We start from the raw sequence: 13,562 nt of genomic DNA, 5'->3' as shown, positions 1-13,562 counted from the left end.
TGCACACAGGAAAAAAAATATGGGGGTTCCCATTCAGTGGCTTGACACTTCACCCGACAACTTTCACTTATCGACCTGTCAAAATACCTGCCTGTCACTGCATTTCATGAAATAATTAATCTGGATTTTCATTTTTTAAAAGTGATGAAAAGCGAGAATTCAGCAAAACATGCTTTGATGTCCTGTTATAATTTCCCAGAATATGTGAAATGTAGGTTTGTTGGCTGAGAAAGTTACTTTTCAACTCGCAGCTGGAGTTTTCTTTAAAACAATGAGTTGTCTGCCAGGTTGGGAGTTGTTTTAACTACATCCTAACATTGCAGAAATCAACATGATATTTTACTTAGGCCCCACCCACTTTGTGGGTAATCATGGACTCCTTGGTGATATAAAATTTGGGAACATTCTAAGCATTTCTCTGTTCCAAATTGCAGGTGGTTTTTAAGGGTAAAATGAATTAGACCACTGATGTCAATGAGGAATTTGATCTCTAAAAGTTTGCCCAATTTAATTTAGACAGATCTATCTAATGCTCTTGGAAGCTAATTAAAATGGATTTTCACCAAAAGAATGCACACCAACTTTCTGAGCTAGGTCCCACTTCAAGAGCGACTACCCCTGTGTATGATTGAACTACCTTTTTATACTGCGCTTGTTTTCTGCAACTGTCCTGCCAGGACCCTCAGTTCTGAGATTATCTGGAATGTACCAAGGCTGTGAATGATCAGATCCCCCATTTCTTCCCCTCCCTTCTCTTCCTCGGCTCCCCCATTTTTCCTCTTAGAGCAGTATGACATTGACTGTATTTCACAGAGAAGCCATACAAACCAACAAAACATAGGTATATGTGGTTTTAAACAAGTTCCATCTGTTGTAAAGAGCCCATTGGACGAAACGCCCCTGAAAGAGTTCCCTTGCAGTGAAAATGCAATGCTTCAAAGCAAACATAAAATAAATAACAATCTGCATCATAGCTGCGATGGAACCAAGGTAGAAAAGAGTGCGAAATAAACCCAAATCATGAGAATATGAGTCCATTCAACCAGAAGCTGAGCCATAGAGATCAGATTTGGCGGGTAGTCGTCCCACAAAACCTGTGCATAGACAGTCAAGGGCACCAACCATAGTCCACAGAGGCAGACAGACACAGAGGTTGAGAGTCCATCTACTCGAAAATATCCAGCCCTTGATATGGAAGAGGGGACGGAGGGCAGCCACTGAAGGACAGTCAGCAGTAGGTCCGAAAGGTACGATAAACACACTCAAGGACTAAAGGTGGGCATGTAACCTGTACATTAACCCTAAAGAATTCATATAAACACTGTACAGGTACAGTAAACTGCTAATTGGTTAGTCATGTAATCATATACAACCTCAATGGCCCTCCAGCCATGCCAACTGTGCCCTCATGCAGTGTTTGTCCCTAGATGCCGGTGGTGAGCCGTCTATCTAGGTAAAGGGGACAGAGAGAGGCTTGCACTATTGCTGGCAGAACCAGGTTATAAAAACACTGAAGGACACTTCACGCTGTGCCCGAGAGTGCTACAGTTCTAGCAGGAGACCTAATTGCTTTAATCATCCAGCTCTTGTGAACTCATAATCCATTAAAACAAAATGAATAAACATGGGCGCTCAATCTATACACATATACAAATATACAATATAGGGCATCCCTAAATTGGTGGGAGATACCCAAAAACACATTGGCCGACCGGTTTTAGTGGTGAATGTTAGTGAGACCACTTTTTTCAGGGCATATGGTGCTGCAATTGGCATCAGGCGTACTGCTTGGAGGTGGGCAGTGTAAGGAAGGCATGGTATCAAACAGTAAGGCAGACACAAGTGACCACAGTTCAAGGGTGTTTATTGAACTTCAATTGGGTTTGAAAAATGCCTATTTAATTCTAAATCTAAAGATGGGAGCAAGCTACGAGCATCAAATAATAATAACACAGTCCTAGTGGTGTCTTGTCAAAATAAAAGGGCCTATACTAATAAAACTATTGCCAATCCTTACTCCTAAATAAAAATAGTGTAGGAAGCAATGTTATGCAAAAGAAAAGAATCCAAGGAATGATATGTCAGGATATGCAAGGCGTTGGCTTATCTATCCCACGTATTCAGCACGGGACAAGGCAGCACACTCGAGATTAGCACAGTCTCTAGCTTCTCCAGCACAAGGTTGCAGTTCAAAACTTCAACATCATGGCCTTCTGTGCCAAAGTCTCTTTGCCATTCAAAGTCTCTTTTTCAGAGGGCCTGATGCAATACCACAAACACCAACGTTCCTTTCTCCTTAGGGTTTCACACGTACAAATTCTCGGGAGATTTTCTGTTCACCCCGGGCCCCCCTCTGCCGGGCTCAGACCCACCTTCTTAGGATTTCACATGTACAAATTCTCTGGTGATACTCTGTTCAACCTGGGTTCCCCTCCGCCGGGCTAAGACCCACATCAACACAAAACCTTCTCGGTGATTTTTGTTTCACCCTGGATCCCCCTCAGCCAGGCTTAGACCAACTTTAACACAAAGTTTTCAATTGAGCTCCCTCTGCTGGGCTTGGACCAACTTTATCAACTTTTTCACAAATGTTCCTTACTGTATCAACATCGAAGCCTTTCGATTGTTTGCACAGTTTTGCTTGACTCATCACAGGACCACTTCGATTCACAGTTCTCTAAAACTCTTTCACTTTTCAGCTGGATACCTTAGAGAGACCTTTGAATGAAGACCCACGTGGTGCTGGACCACTCTTTCAAAGGTATTGTATCTTTGTTTCAAAGTTCAATCACTCATCAGCAGTTCAACTTTACTTGCGTCTTTTATCACACATATTTCAAACAATGTTCGTTCCAACACTCACCATACAATGTTTCTGCTTGCAACCTTGGCTTCAACACAGACCGGTCTCCCCAACTCACCGGCTGTGTTGATTTCACTGATGCTGCTTTGCTGTTGGAGCCAAGGACAGTACCACAGTGGCTGGTAATTCTCCCCCCTTGATTCTTGACACAGGAGGACTCCAGGTATCTCCCACACGCAATGCAGGATTCTTTAGCCTGTTTTCCTGGTCTTACATTTTCCAATCTCGAGGGATCATGAAAGCACCGGTTACTTCTCAAAAAGGTCAAGGGAACTTCCCTCCTTGCAATCCCCTTCTGTTTCGCCGTCTTTCTCCTCTTATTAAACTGCCATCTTGGAACTGCTGTTCCCACATGTGCTTTGCCTTGCTCAGAGTGTGCTCTCGTACTCCACCTTTTATCCATGTTGGGAAGCTTAATAGAAGTCAGGTGTGTGTGATGGTCTGTAATTGCCTGACCTTGCCTGAACATTGTATTGGGACACATTAGGTATATGGCTTGGGTGTTAGTCTGTTTTCTCTCATAGCGGGCTGTCCGTGAGAACGTGCTCGTGTTGTAAAGGCGGGGGGTTTGGAGTTCCTAAATGTCCTACTTGGTAGGATGGGGTAAAGGTGTTATGAGGAAGGGGATACTGCGTCTCACCATCCGGTGTCCCACTCCCCGAAGACCCCTCACCCAGGTGATCCTCCCGCACTGGACCGCCCCAGGAACTGGATCCAAAAGCGATGGCCTTGTCCTGGTCACCTGGATGACAGATGCCTGGAGACTAGTGTGCGAGACACCTTCTGGTTTATCACAGTGGGTACTGCACCTGTTGGTAAACAGGGATGGGGGGGGGAACAGCAAGTATGCTGGTTAGTAACCGCATAGTGCCTCCTATCAATAGGTGTGACATATACCCCAAAGTTTTAGAAGTCCTTACCCCATAGTGTAGCTCCAAGCAGTATCCAATCCCACAAGGGTGGTGGCCTCTTGAATACTGGATTCTCTACTTTTCCTCCTTGGCCTCCAATCACAACAATACAGGATGCACAAAATGAGCCCTGGGTTACACCGAAGGAGGTGCGGTGGAGACCAGGGAAATGTTCTACTACCAGGTCATTAATCACAACCACCTAGGAGTCATATAACAAGCCCAGTGGTAAAGTATGAGAGTCCCGCCTGCTTCTGATGGTGCCTGCATTGTCCAGCATCCCAAGGCCCGCTCTCATGGCCTCTGATCCTTTAGATCCTACTCCCACAACAGGCTCCAGGGTATTTTGGTACGTTTACTATTTTTGTTTTCCAATTGTGTAACGAAAGGAGCAGGAGAGGGGATATTTAAAACAATATCGCCTTGAGAAGTCTAGAATAGAACATATGTGGACTCCAATTCCAAAACAACTGAGGTACTGAGACGAAGAAGAACAAGGAGTCAATGGGGAGGTCTAGTTGTCCAAAACTAAATCAGCTGTGCAGGACATTAAAACCCGAAGGTTATCTGCAGTGGGATATCGAGACGGGAGAGAGGAGAGAAGCTGCAGAGTACGCGGAGCGAGACCAGCAGAAGAGGCAGTCCAAAGGAGAAGAGCCGCAGGTAGAGAAGTGAACATCTGCCTGCAGCAGGTTGGCAGCGTTCTAGACCGGAGAAGAGAAGCTCCAGTAAAGAGAAGGTGAATGAAGCACAGAGGGGTCAGGGTAGACGAGGCCCTGAAGAGCTGTGCAGGTTCTGGCGGTGAAGGAAGAAAACGCTGACGCGGGAACCAAACAAACCTCTGCTTAGATGGGGAAGCCAGCCCCACGAAAGACTCTTGCAGCAACAGCATGGTATACCAGTGAGTCAGCCTGAGAGCGAAAGGGGCACTGCGACGGTCAAAAACATTAAAGAGTACTTGAAGCAAACATGGTACAATTCTTCTTACATGAGATGTCAGTTTGGATAATTCTGGAACCAGTATTGCCATAAGCCAAAAGACATTTGGCCTACTTACGAGTATGGTGGTATCTGGGCGGTAAATCTGCCAGGTACCACCAAACTGAATTACCGTTAACGCCACTTGGTCTGGCCGGATTACAAGTGGCGGTGGTGGTGTAAATCCCCATTTTTATTTGTCCGTAGGAGTCTATGGGGCTTTTTGGGCAAAATTACCACAGCAGTAATTTCAGTGCAGTAATTTGGCTAATTCTGCCAATTTTTCAGTGGTGAGTTGGAGGATTTACCTCCAGGATTTTCCTGCAGGCAAATCCTCTACTCCAGGTCCTAAAGCGTAATTTGAGTAGTGGTAAAGTTGGCGGTAACTTAGTTACCGCCAACTTTACCACTTACCTACAAACTCGTAATGAGGCCCATTGTGAGAGAAATAAAGAGGCAAAGATGTCAGTTGTGGGAAACCTGGAACCAGCATTGCAATAAGCCACAAGACATTGGGAGAGAAATAAGGAGGAAAGAGTTTGGCAGTTCTCCTGTCAGTTGGGGGAGATGTGGAGCAGGCATTGCCAAGAGTCAAGAGCAATTGAATGGTTGACAGAGCTTGAACAAACATCATATATGAAAAGTCTCTATGGGGGACATTGGTACAAGTAATCACTAAAGTCAAAAAGCTGTGTTATTGAATGAATATGATTGTGTAATATCTAAAGTGGAAGCAATCCATGATAAGAGTATCAGGATCTAGTACTTTTTGGAAAGAGATACTTGGCAGGAGAGTATACCAGGAGATCGATGTGAGTCAAAAAGGAGGTATCCCTGGCAGGAGAGTAAACCATGATATCAGAGGATTGAGTTGAGAATTTCTTGGCAGGGGAGTATACCAGGAAAGGAACAATTGTGTAAAAGAGAAACCTTATCATTATAAACTGTGTTTTGTGAAAGAGACATTTGGTTTTGCCTTCCTGAGAATAGTGTTCTATGAAGAGTACATCTGGTATTGCCATCCTGAGAACAGTGTTCTATTGTAATTGTAATTGTTTATTTATTTATATTCCGCACCGGGCCCGTAGACATCTGGGCGCAGTAATGGTTACAACGTTTTGTATGGCATGGGCCTCAAATACAAATATATACAGATACAGTATGTGGTAGACATGGAAAAACAAATACAGATACAATTTTGTGGCAGCAATGTACATATATACAGTAGATAGATTTCTCTGGGTACTGTTTCTTGCTAAGTCTGCAGGAAGAAGTACAGGGAAACAAGCTCGACGGTTTACAGGTCTTGGGAGTGCAGCCACTGCTTGGCATTAGTCTTGAAGCAGTGGAAGGGAATCGGGGATAGAGTTCCATAACTGCACAGGCAGGACTGTAAAGCTAGAGCCTCCTGTTTTTTTTTAAAATTGGGTATTCAAATTGGGTATTCTGAGGCTATTGGATTGCGCTTTTCTGAGGTGTATTTGGTAAATCTGTCACTGAGGTATAGGGGAGCCTTGTTGGACAGACATTTGTGGGTGAGGTTGAGGGATTTGAGCTTGATTCTGTTGTTTATGGAGAGCCAGTTAGTGATGCGTCTAACGTGAGATATATGCTGTGTTTTGGGTATGCCTAGCACCGCTCTTAGGGCATTGTTTTGGATTGTCTGGAGTTTGTTGGTGTTGCGTTTACTGGTGCCTAGATATAGGGCATTGCAGTAGTCTACTTTGGAGAGGATTAAGGCCCTTGCGATTGTAGTACAGCTATATGTGGACAGGAATGGTTTACATGCATAAATCAGCATGCACGTATAGTTGGTGGCAGAAGCTGTGACGTTGATTTGTTTGTTGAGGTTGAGAGCAGAGTCCAAGTAGAAACCTAGAGTCTTGACTTCCTTAGTGAATTTGATCGTATTCCCATCAATGAAGATGGAGTTGTATTGGGTAGAGAGTTTGGTCAGCCTATTCGGGGATCCGACAATTAAAAGTGCCGTATTTTCATCGTTCAGGCATAAGCCCTGGGTGGCCATGTTTTTATGATTAAGTAGATTTTGTTAATCATGGTTACATCTTTGTCGTAGTCTCCTAGGATGGGGATGAGAATCTGGGTGTTGTCGGCATTGATGGTGTATGAGACACCCAGATTGTCAAGAATGTCTAAAAGGGGCTTTGTAAATAGATTGTATAGGGTGGGGGAGACACAGGAGCCCTGCGGTACTCCGCATGTAATAGGTACTGGGTCTGCTGTGGAGGATGGTGAGAAGACTCATCGATCTGTTGTCCAAGAATGAGCTTATCCACGAGGTGGCTTCGTTGGAAAAATGGGTGGCTGTTTTAAGGTGATGTCACAGGACATTATGGTCGACTAGGTTGAATGCGGCGGATAAGTCTAACAGAAGAATGGAGACTTCTTCTTTGTCTTTTCGGTCGTCTAGTTGATTCTTCAGGTCGATGATTTAGTAAGTTGTTGATCTCAAGATAGGCTTGAATCTGGAAATAGGCAGCTTTATCAAGGATTTTGAGAAGAAAAGGTACGGTTGTGATTGGCCTGTAATTGATGGGAATGGTGGGGTCTAGTTTTTTTTTTTTAGTGGGGGTAGTACCCAGGCATCTTTGAGATTGGTGGGTACTGAGCATGATTTGAAGGAGGAATTTATAAATGTGGCGATGAAAGGAGCAAGGTTTTTTGCAGCTTCTCTAAAGATAGGTGCTGGACAGGTGTCCGCTAGGTATTTAGAAGGTTTGAGGGAGGAGAAGATCTTTTCGGCCTCTTTGGTTGAGATAGAGTTGAATTTGAATTGGGGTCTGGTTTTGGCTCGTTTGAGGGAGGTTTCTTGCAATATGGCTTCTTGTGTTTCTAAGGCGATCTTGTGTAGCGTGGCTTTTTTGGTACCGATTTTTTCTTGGAGCAAGGTTATTTTATTGCAGAGGGCACCTTGGATGGCTGTGCACCAGGATTTGTTTTTGATGCATGAGTCCCTGGGAGTGACCAGGGATTCCATTTCCCTTAGGATATAGACGATTTCTCTAGTGCTTGAGCTGTTTTTTTTATTCTTTGATTTAAGGTGTCTTTTTTAGTTTGAATGATCTCCTTTTTTCACTTATCATCCATGGAGGTGAGAAGGAGCTTATTCTGATCGGTCGGGTTATTTTTCCATTTGGTCTCAGTTCTTTTCTCCTTTCGCAAAGCATTTAGACTGGGAGTGAACCACGAGCTTAAGTGAGCTATAGGTTTCTCTTTGCTGAGTTTAAGTGGTGCAATAGAGTCAATAGCAGAGTTAATGGTGTTGTTATACAGGTCAACCAGATTCATAGGATTGGAAGGTAGGTTCGCAGAGTTGGTGATGGGTTGTAATCGAGGTAGGAGGATAGGGACTTTGATGTTTTTCCTATTTCTGGTTAGGGCAGGTGGGGCCATGGGTCTAGTCGAGTTGGTTTGGGGACTATCTTGGATGGTGAATGAGATCAGGTGATGATCTGTCCACACACATGGTTCAGATTTTGTTATGCAGGATAAGCAATTGTTGTCTGCAATCCAGTCCAGGATGCAACCTTTTGCATGTGTAGGTCCGTTGTTCCTGAGAGGGAGGCCTGCTTCCGTGATGGTATTAGATAGGGTGGTGGCATTGGTGTCGTTGGGGTCATGCAGACCTAGGTTAAAGTCCCTGAGTAGAATAGTTTGGGAGCCAGGTTTAGTGTTGGTATTAAGGAGAGTCGTTATGTCTTCTTCGAAGGTTCCTAGCGAGCCTGGGGACGGGATACCAAGTGCATGGAGACGGTGCGAGACGCATATAGATGTAGTTTGACTGAAAGTAGTTCAGCGGAAAGCAGAGGGGGGATTCCGTTTCCCTCATGTCGAGGCTGGATTTGCATATGAATGCTATGCCTCCTACTTTGGAGGTTTCTCTGTCTTTCCTAATAATGGTGAAATTCTCTGGGACAGCTAGGGATAGGGCAGGGCCAGCTGCTTTGTGGAGCCAGGTTTCTGTAATGGCTAGGAAATCGAGCTGGCTGGTTGTAATGATGTCAGCGATTTCTGTGGCATGGGCAACGAGAGATCTGGCGTTGTTAAGTGCTCCGTTAATTTTGTGGGTTTCCTTAGTCTTTTTATTAGTTGGTATTTTGTGGGGGGTGATAAATGGTCCGATTCCTGAGTGAGTTTGGAGGTGTGGTTGATGGTGCATGGCGTGGGTCTGTAGCTCTATGTCTCTATGAAAGAGACATTTGGTTTTGCCATCCTGAGAAGGAGACATTTGGTTTTGCCATCCTGAGAAAAGTGTCCTATGAAAGAGACATTTGGTTTTTCCATCCTAAATGTTGCTAGTCGGACAACAGTATTCTATGGATGAGGCATTTTGCTTTACTAATCCAAAGAAGACATTTTAGTGAAAGAGACATTTTCATTCATTTGGACAGAACATTGTTGGAAAAACATATTTCCAATAGGCTTTCTGAATTGGTTCAGGGGAAGGGAGCCGACTCCTGAATACAAGGATTGCTTTACTGGAATCACCTATTCGAACGTTCAGACTCTTTCTTTTGTTGGAACTAGAGACATTTACCTTGCACATTTCTTTATATGTTAAGTGTTAGGGTCAGATAATTTGGACACAAGGTCAACTTGCTTTAATTTTCGTTTCATAGTTAGGGACATTCTCATTAGGATAGGGGGCCTTTATCACACCCTTTTTGTTTGAATAAACATGGGAAATGTTAAGAACCCTACAGCATTGTATCTGACTCTCATTTCTGACCCCTCACTGTATTCCATTGCTTTGGCAGCACACAACCAAGAAAATGAATGCACTCCGTTGGCTCAGTCCGAATCTCGGAATGCAGGCAAGCACGGCTACGGATGAGTGATGTGTACATAGGGAAGAGTAACCTTTTACTTCACAGGTAAGAAAGTGTAGGTCGTTATTGTGAAGGGCACAGTGGACCATGCCAATGCCCTAAAAATGAATTCTGTTCTCCAGAGGCAGCCAGTGCATTGAGCGAGGCAGAGGAGATGTGGTCAAAGCGACCTAGCCACTGCACTGTAGGTGCTGCTGCATTGTGTACTCTCTGCAGGCAGTGGGCGGGGTAAAAAGGAATGCCAAGAGACAAACAGCATAGTCCAAATGTGAGATGACCAGAGCCAACGCCAACTTTATCCTGCTTGGGAATGAGAGGTAGAGAAAAAAAGCTCTTCAGTAGCTTCAGAGTGTCTAAAGTGTTAACAATACATGGACCCCTTATAAAATTAACAATAAACAGGTAGATGAGGTGTTCAAATCAGAGTCTCTTATGCCCCCCCAAACATTTGTTTGTTATTTTATGCCAGACAGTATATATTATTTTGCTCACATTTCTGTTTAAGTGCATATTGTCACACAGATTGAAAAGTGTTATTACTACCAAATGTAATAACATTCTGGTGTATACAAAACTCAAGGATGTGCTTTTAAGGACAGTGCACTGAGATTGGAATTTCATTACACCCAGGTTACATGAATGTCTTCCATGTCCTGCACCCCGGTTCCAACATGCCAACAATGGTTGTAGGTTTGCTCATTGAATTTGCCCAAAACGTCCACACAGGCTTTGTTTCCGCAAATCACTGGAACTCCAACCCAGTAATCTTGGCTGTGCATAATTACCCAGATACTGGCCCAGTGACTTGTTCACTATGGTGCAATGAGGTTCTGTTGTTGGCCATCAATAGGGAATTAACAATTTGAGCTAACTCTTCTCACTGCCTTATCGATGATCGAGAGGAGGGCGAAGGAGACCATTACACAAAGGGCAGGAGGCAAACTGCCAACAGCGATAGGAGGCTACTATTTGCAGCACCCCATTTTCTTTTAGAGGAGACAGCAGAAGTTCCAATTGTTGGCACTTCTGCACCACAGGGTTGTGAAACTTAGCTACTATCATCAGGGCCCATGAGGCAACATTGTGTGAGCTTTCCCATGTACACAACCCATGTTTAGGGGCATGTCCCGAGCCTCCACTAGTGTTCAACCCAAGGGCACATTTTTGAGCCAGCAAAGGTTGGGCAGTAACTGCATGGGATTCAAAAACAGAATAATGATCGGTCCATGACAGAAGGTAACTGTTTAGTAGATGAAGGGTTGTGTGCTGCCACAACAAACATAGTTAGCAAGGCTTGGGTAGTTATTAGTAGATTCAGAACACAATCTATTTTCTCCTGATTAAGCTTGAACTTTTTCTCAAGGGTTTAGGTGGAGAAAGCAAGCCCCGAATGGCACAGCATAGGTGGGAGCAACAGCAGCATGGATCTAATGCCCCGTATGCACATGCCAACCAATTGCCTCTGAATCTTACGCACATACCTAACGGGGTAGGGCATATGATTCCTGCTCAGTTTCATTTCATAGGCTGACCCAACTTCAATGAAAATGGGCACTAACACGCTACAGAACTTCAGCTCAACATCATTTTTTTTACTTGCAGAAGCAAATGGCTCTCTTGGTTGGTAGGGGGATGGTTCTAAGTGAATTAATAGCGCTGGAAGACACATTAAATTAGTTAAATACCTTCTTTCAACAGCTCCTTTCCATCTTCGTCGTCTTCTGATTCGCTCTCATTTTGGGAGAGAAAGACTTGAAGAATTTCTCCTCCTATACCTTTGTCAGCCAAAAAGAGAAAAAGGAACATTTTACATATGGCCCTGATGTTACGAGACAGGACTTTACAGATAAAGTGAATGAAGTACAGGTAGAGGGAGATAGGAAAAGGACGAGTGAGAGGTTAAGTGCTGACACAAGGGAAACAAACAGAGAAAGTCCAGCAGGAAAAGGCCATGTGAATGACAGGCATACCTATATATAACATACCGTTTGTGTGTACACTTTTTAAGAATCGTACACCTTACGATGCCTAGGGGCTTGAACCGTAAGATATTTTGGTGTTTAAAGCTTGGGTATTTTGAATAGCAAGATACTCTGGAGCTTACAAGTTAAACTACATTCCTAGTGCTTGCAGATGCTGCAATGCTGCATTGTAACAGAGCAATGTGTCGTTTGCATTGATATAAAGGGAATCCATAATATTTGAAAACACTTTTACTGTAAACAGCATTCATAGGCCACATTCGCATCACATACTCGTGCAGCGTTTCCAGCCTAGCCGTGTGTTCCATAGATTGTCCTCCCTCCAGACACTCACTGGGCTGCATCACAGAAATTTCATGGTGGGCACAATGCACATTAGCACCAGGAATTGCTACCTCTCTTCAATTTTCGTTACATGAGGGATGGTAGCCTGTGCTGTCTCCGGCAAAGAATGGCAGTGAGTGTTTTGAGATAGGTTGTGCTAAGGCTTTGCTAATACGGTGACAACATCACCAGTTTCTGTAACACTAGCTACTGTTTATTTCAAACCTAACAAAAGGAAATTGGTTGTCAACACCTGCTGGACCCGGATCTATGTGACGACCTCACACACGCGTGTGACCTTCACCTCCCTGGGCCCCTCAATTCTCTCTCTCTCACTCCAACTAGTGGCGTAAGACAAAATGTGGGGCCCCCCTTGCAAGCCATACTGAGGGCCCCTCCAATTCAGCAACAAATCACGGGTCGTGACACACTCTGTGCCGGCCTAGATGACCACGCTTGCGCAATACGCACAAACGTGCTGCTGCAGGGGTACGCTGGTACGCTGAACACTGCACTACGAGAAAGATATAAATATGTGCTTTAAAGCATTGTACAGCACACTTTCTGAGAAAAATTGACTGAAAGGCTGTTTTGTAGGGTAACACCAATCCAAAAATCCAATACATGCAAGTCACCAACAGTGCATAGGAACATTAATGCTTTAATTACTATACAGCTTTGCTATTAAAAATGCAATGCCACAATGCAAACATGTCCTACTGGCTGCAAAATGTAGACCAGTCTAGACACGTAATAACATATTACAGTACAGCACGCCAGGCCACATTTAGACATACCTAGACTTGTTGCACCAAAATGCCAGTCAAAGCAATAACACCTATCATGGTTATTTTATCACAGATGCCAGAAAAATATTAAATGCTGCAGTAAGAAATGGCTAGACAGGCAGGACCCACATGCCAGTCTAGCCAGGTAATTACACTTAGCAGGACTGCTTTATCAGAGTTGCCCAGTTAAAAAAAGTCAAGGCAAACTAAGAAATGATTAGACTGGCTGCACCAAAATGCCTCTCTAGCCACTAATACCACATATCATGGCTGCTTAGCATGGACATGGATGACTATTACGATTTATCGCACAATCCCTGTGCCACCCCACCCCCACACATCCCCTCGTTCTCCGACCCCTTGCCCCCATCCCCAAAATCAGCTTATCATCCCAGAATTGCTTCACATCCCTTTTCCTTGTCCCAGTGCTTACATATGAGGCTCCTTGCCGCATAGGTTAAGTACTGGGATGAGGAGGAGTGGGACTAGGAGTAATGAAGATTACAGGTAACTAAGCCAGGTATTACCTCCATGTCCCTCTACCTCATCTCAGTACTTGTGTATGAGTCAACATGCCTCATACACGAAAAATAAAAGGGCTATGAGTAATGAGGATGACCAATAAGTAACCAGGGGAATAAACGCAAGTAGTGGCGCAACACCATTGAGCTGAATGGGCTTCAGCCCACCCCCCCCCCTTGAAATGTAGGGCTATGCCGACTAGACCTGGCTGACCTACAGAGCTGTTGCCAGACAGAACAGGACACAGATGTTAAACAGCACCTGGGTTTTGCTGTTAACAAAGGCCCAGCTATTACTAATGTAAAGCATTTCACTTTTAGTACCTGCATTCAAATGCATAATTC

General features: G+C 44.2%; 1 protein-coding gene across 1 annotated transcript in view; it reads right to left on the bottom strand.

Moving 5' to 3' along the window:
• The window catches only part of LOC138452855 (uncharacterized), a 1,928,742-nt gene that overhangs the window by 456,204 nt on the left and 1,458,976 nt on the right, over positions 1–13,562 (bottom strand). The window contains exon 76 of the mRNA XM_069605205.1: positions 11,288–11,377. Coding sequence (XP_069461306.1) covers positions 11,288–11,377 — 90 coding nt within the window. The remainder of the gene's footprint in view (positions 1–11,287; positions 11,378–13,562) is intronic.

The sequence above is a fragment of the Ambystoma mexicanum genome, chromosome 4p (assembly GCF_040938575.1).
Source record: "Ambystoma mexicanum isolate Mex_15411 chromosome 4p, UKY_AmexF1_1, whole genome shotgun sequence".
NCBI lineage: Eukaryota > Metazoa > Chordata > Amphibia > Caudata > Ambystomatidae > Ambystoma > Ambystoma mexicanum.
Note: the sequence above shows the minus strand (reverse complement) of the source record. Positions and strands in the feature narration are given on the sequence as shown.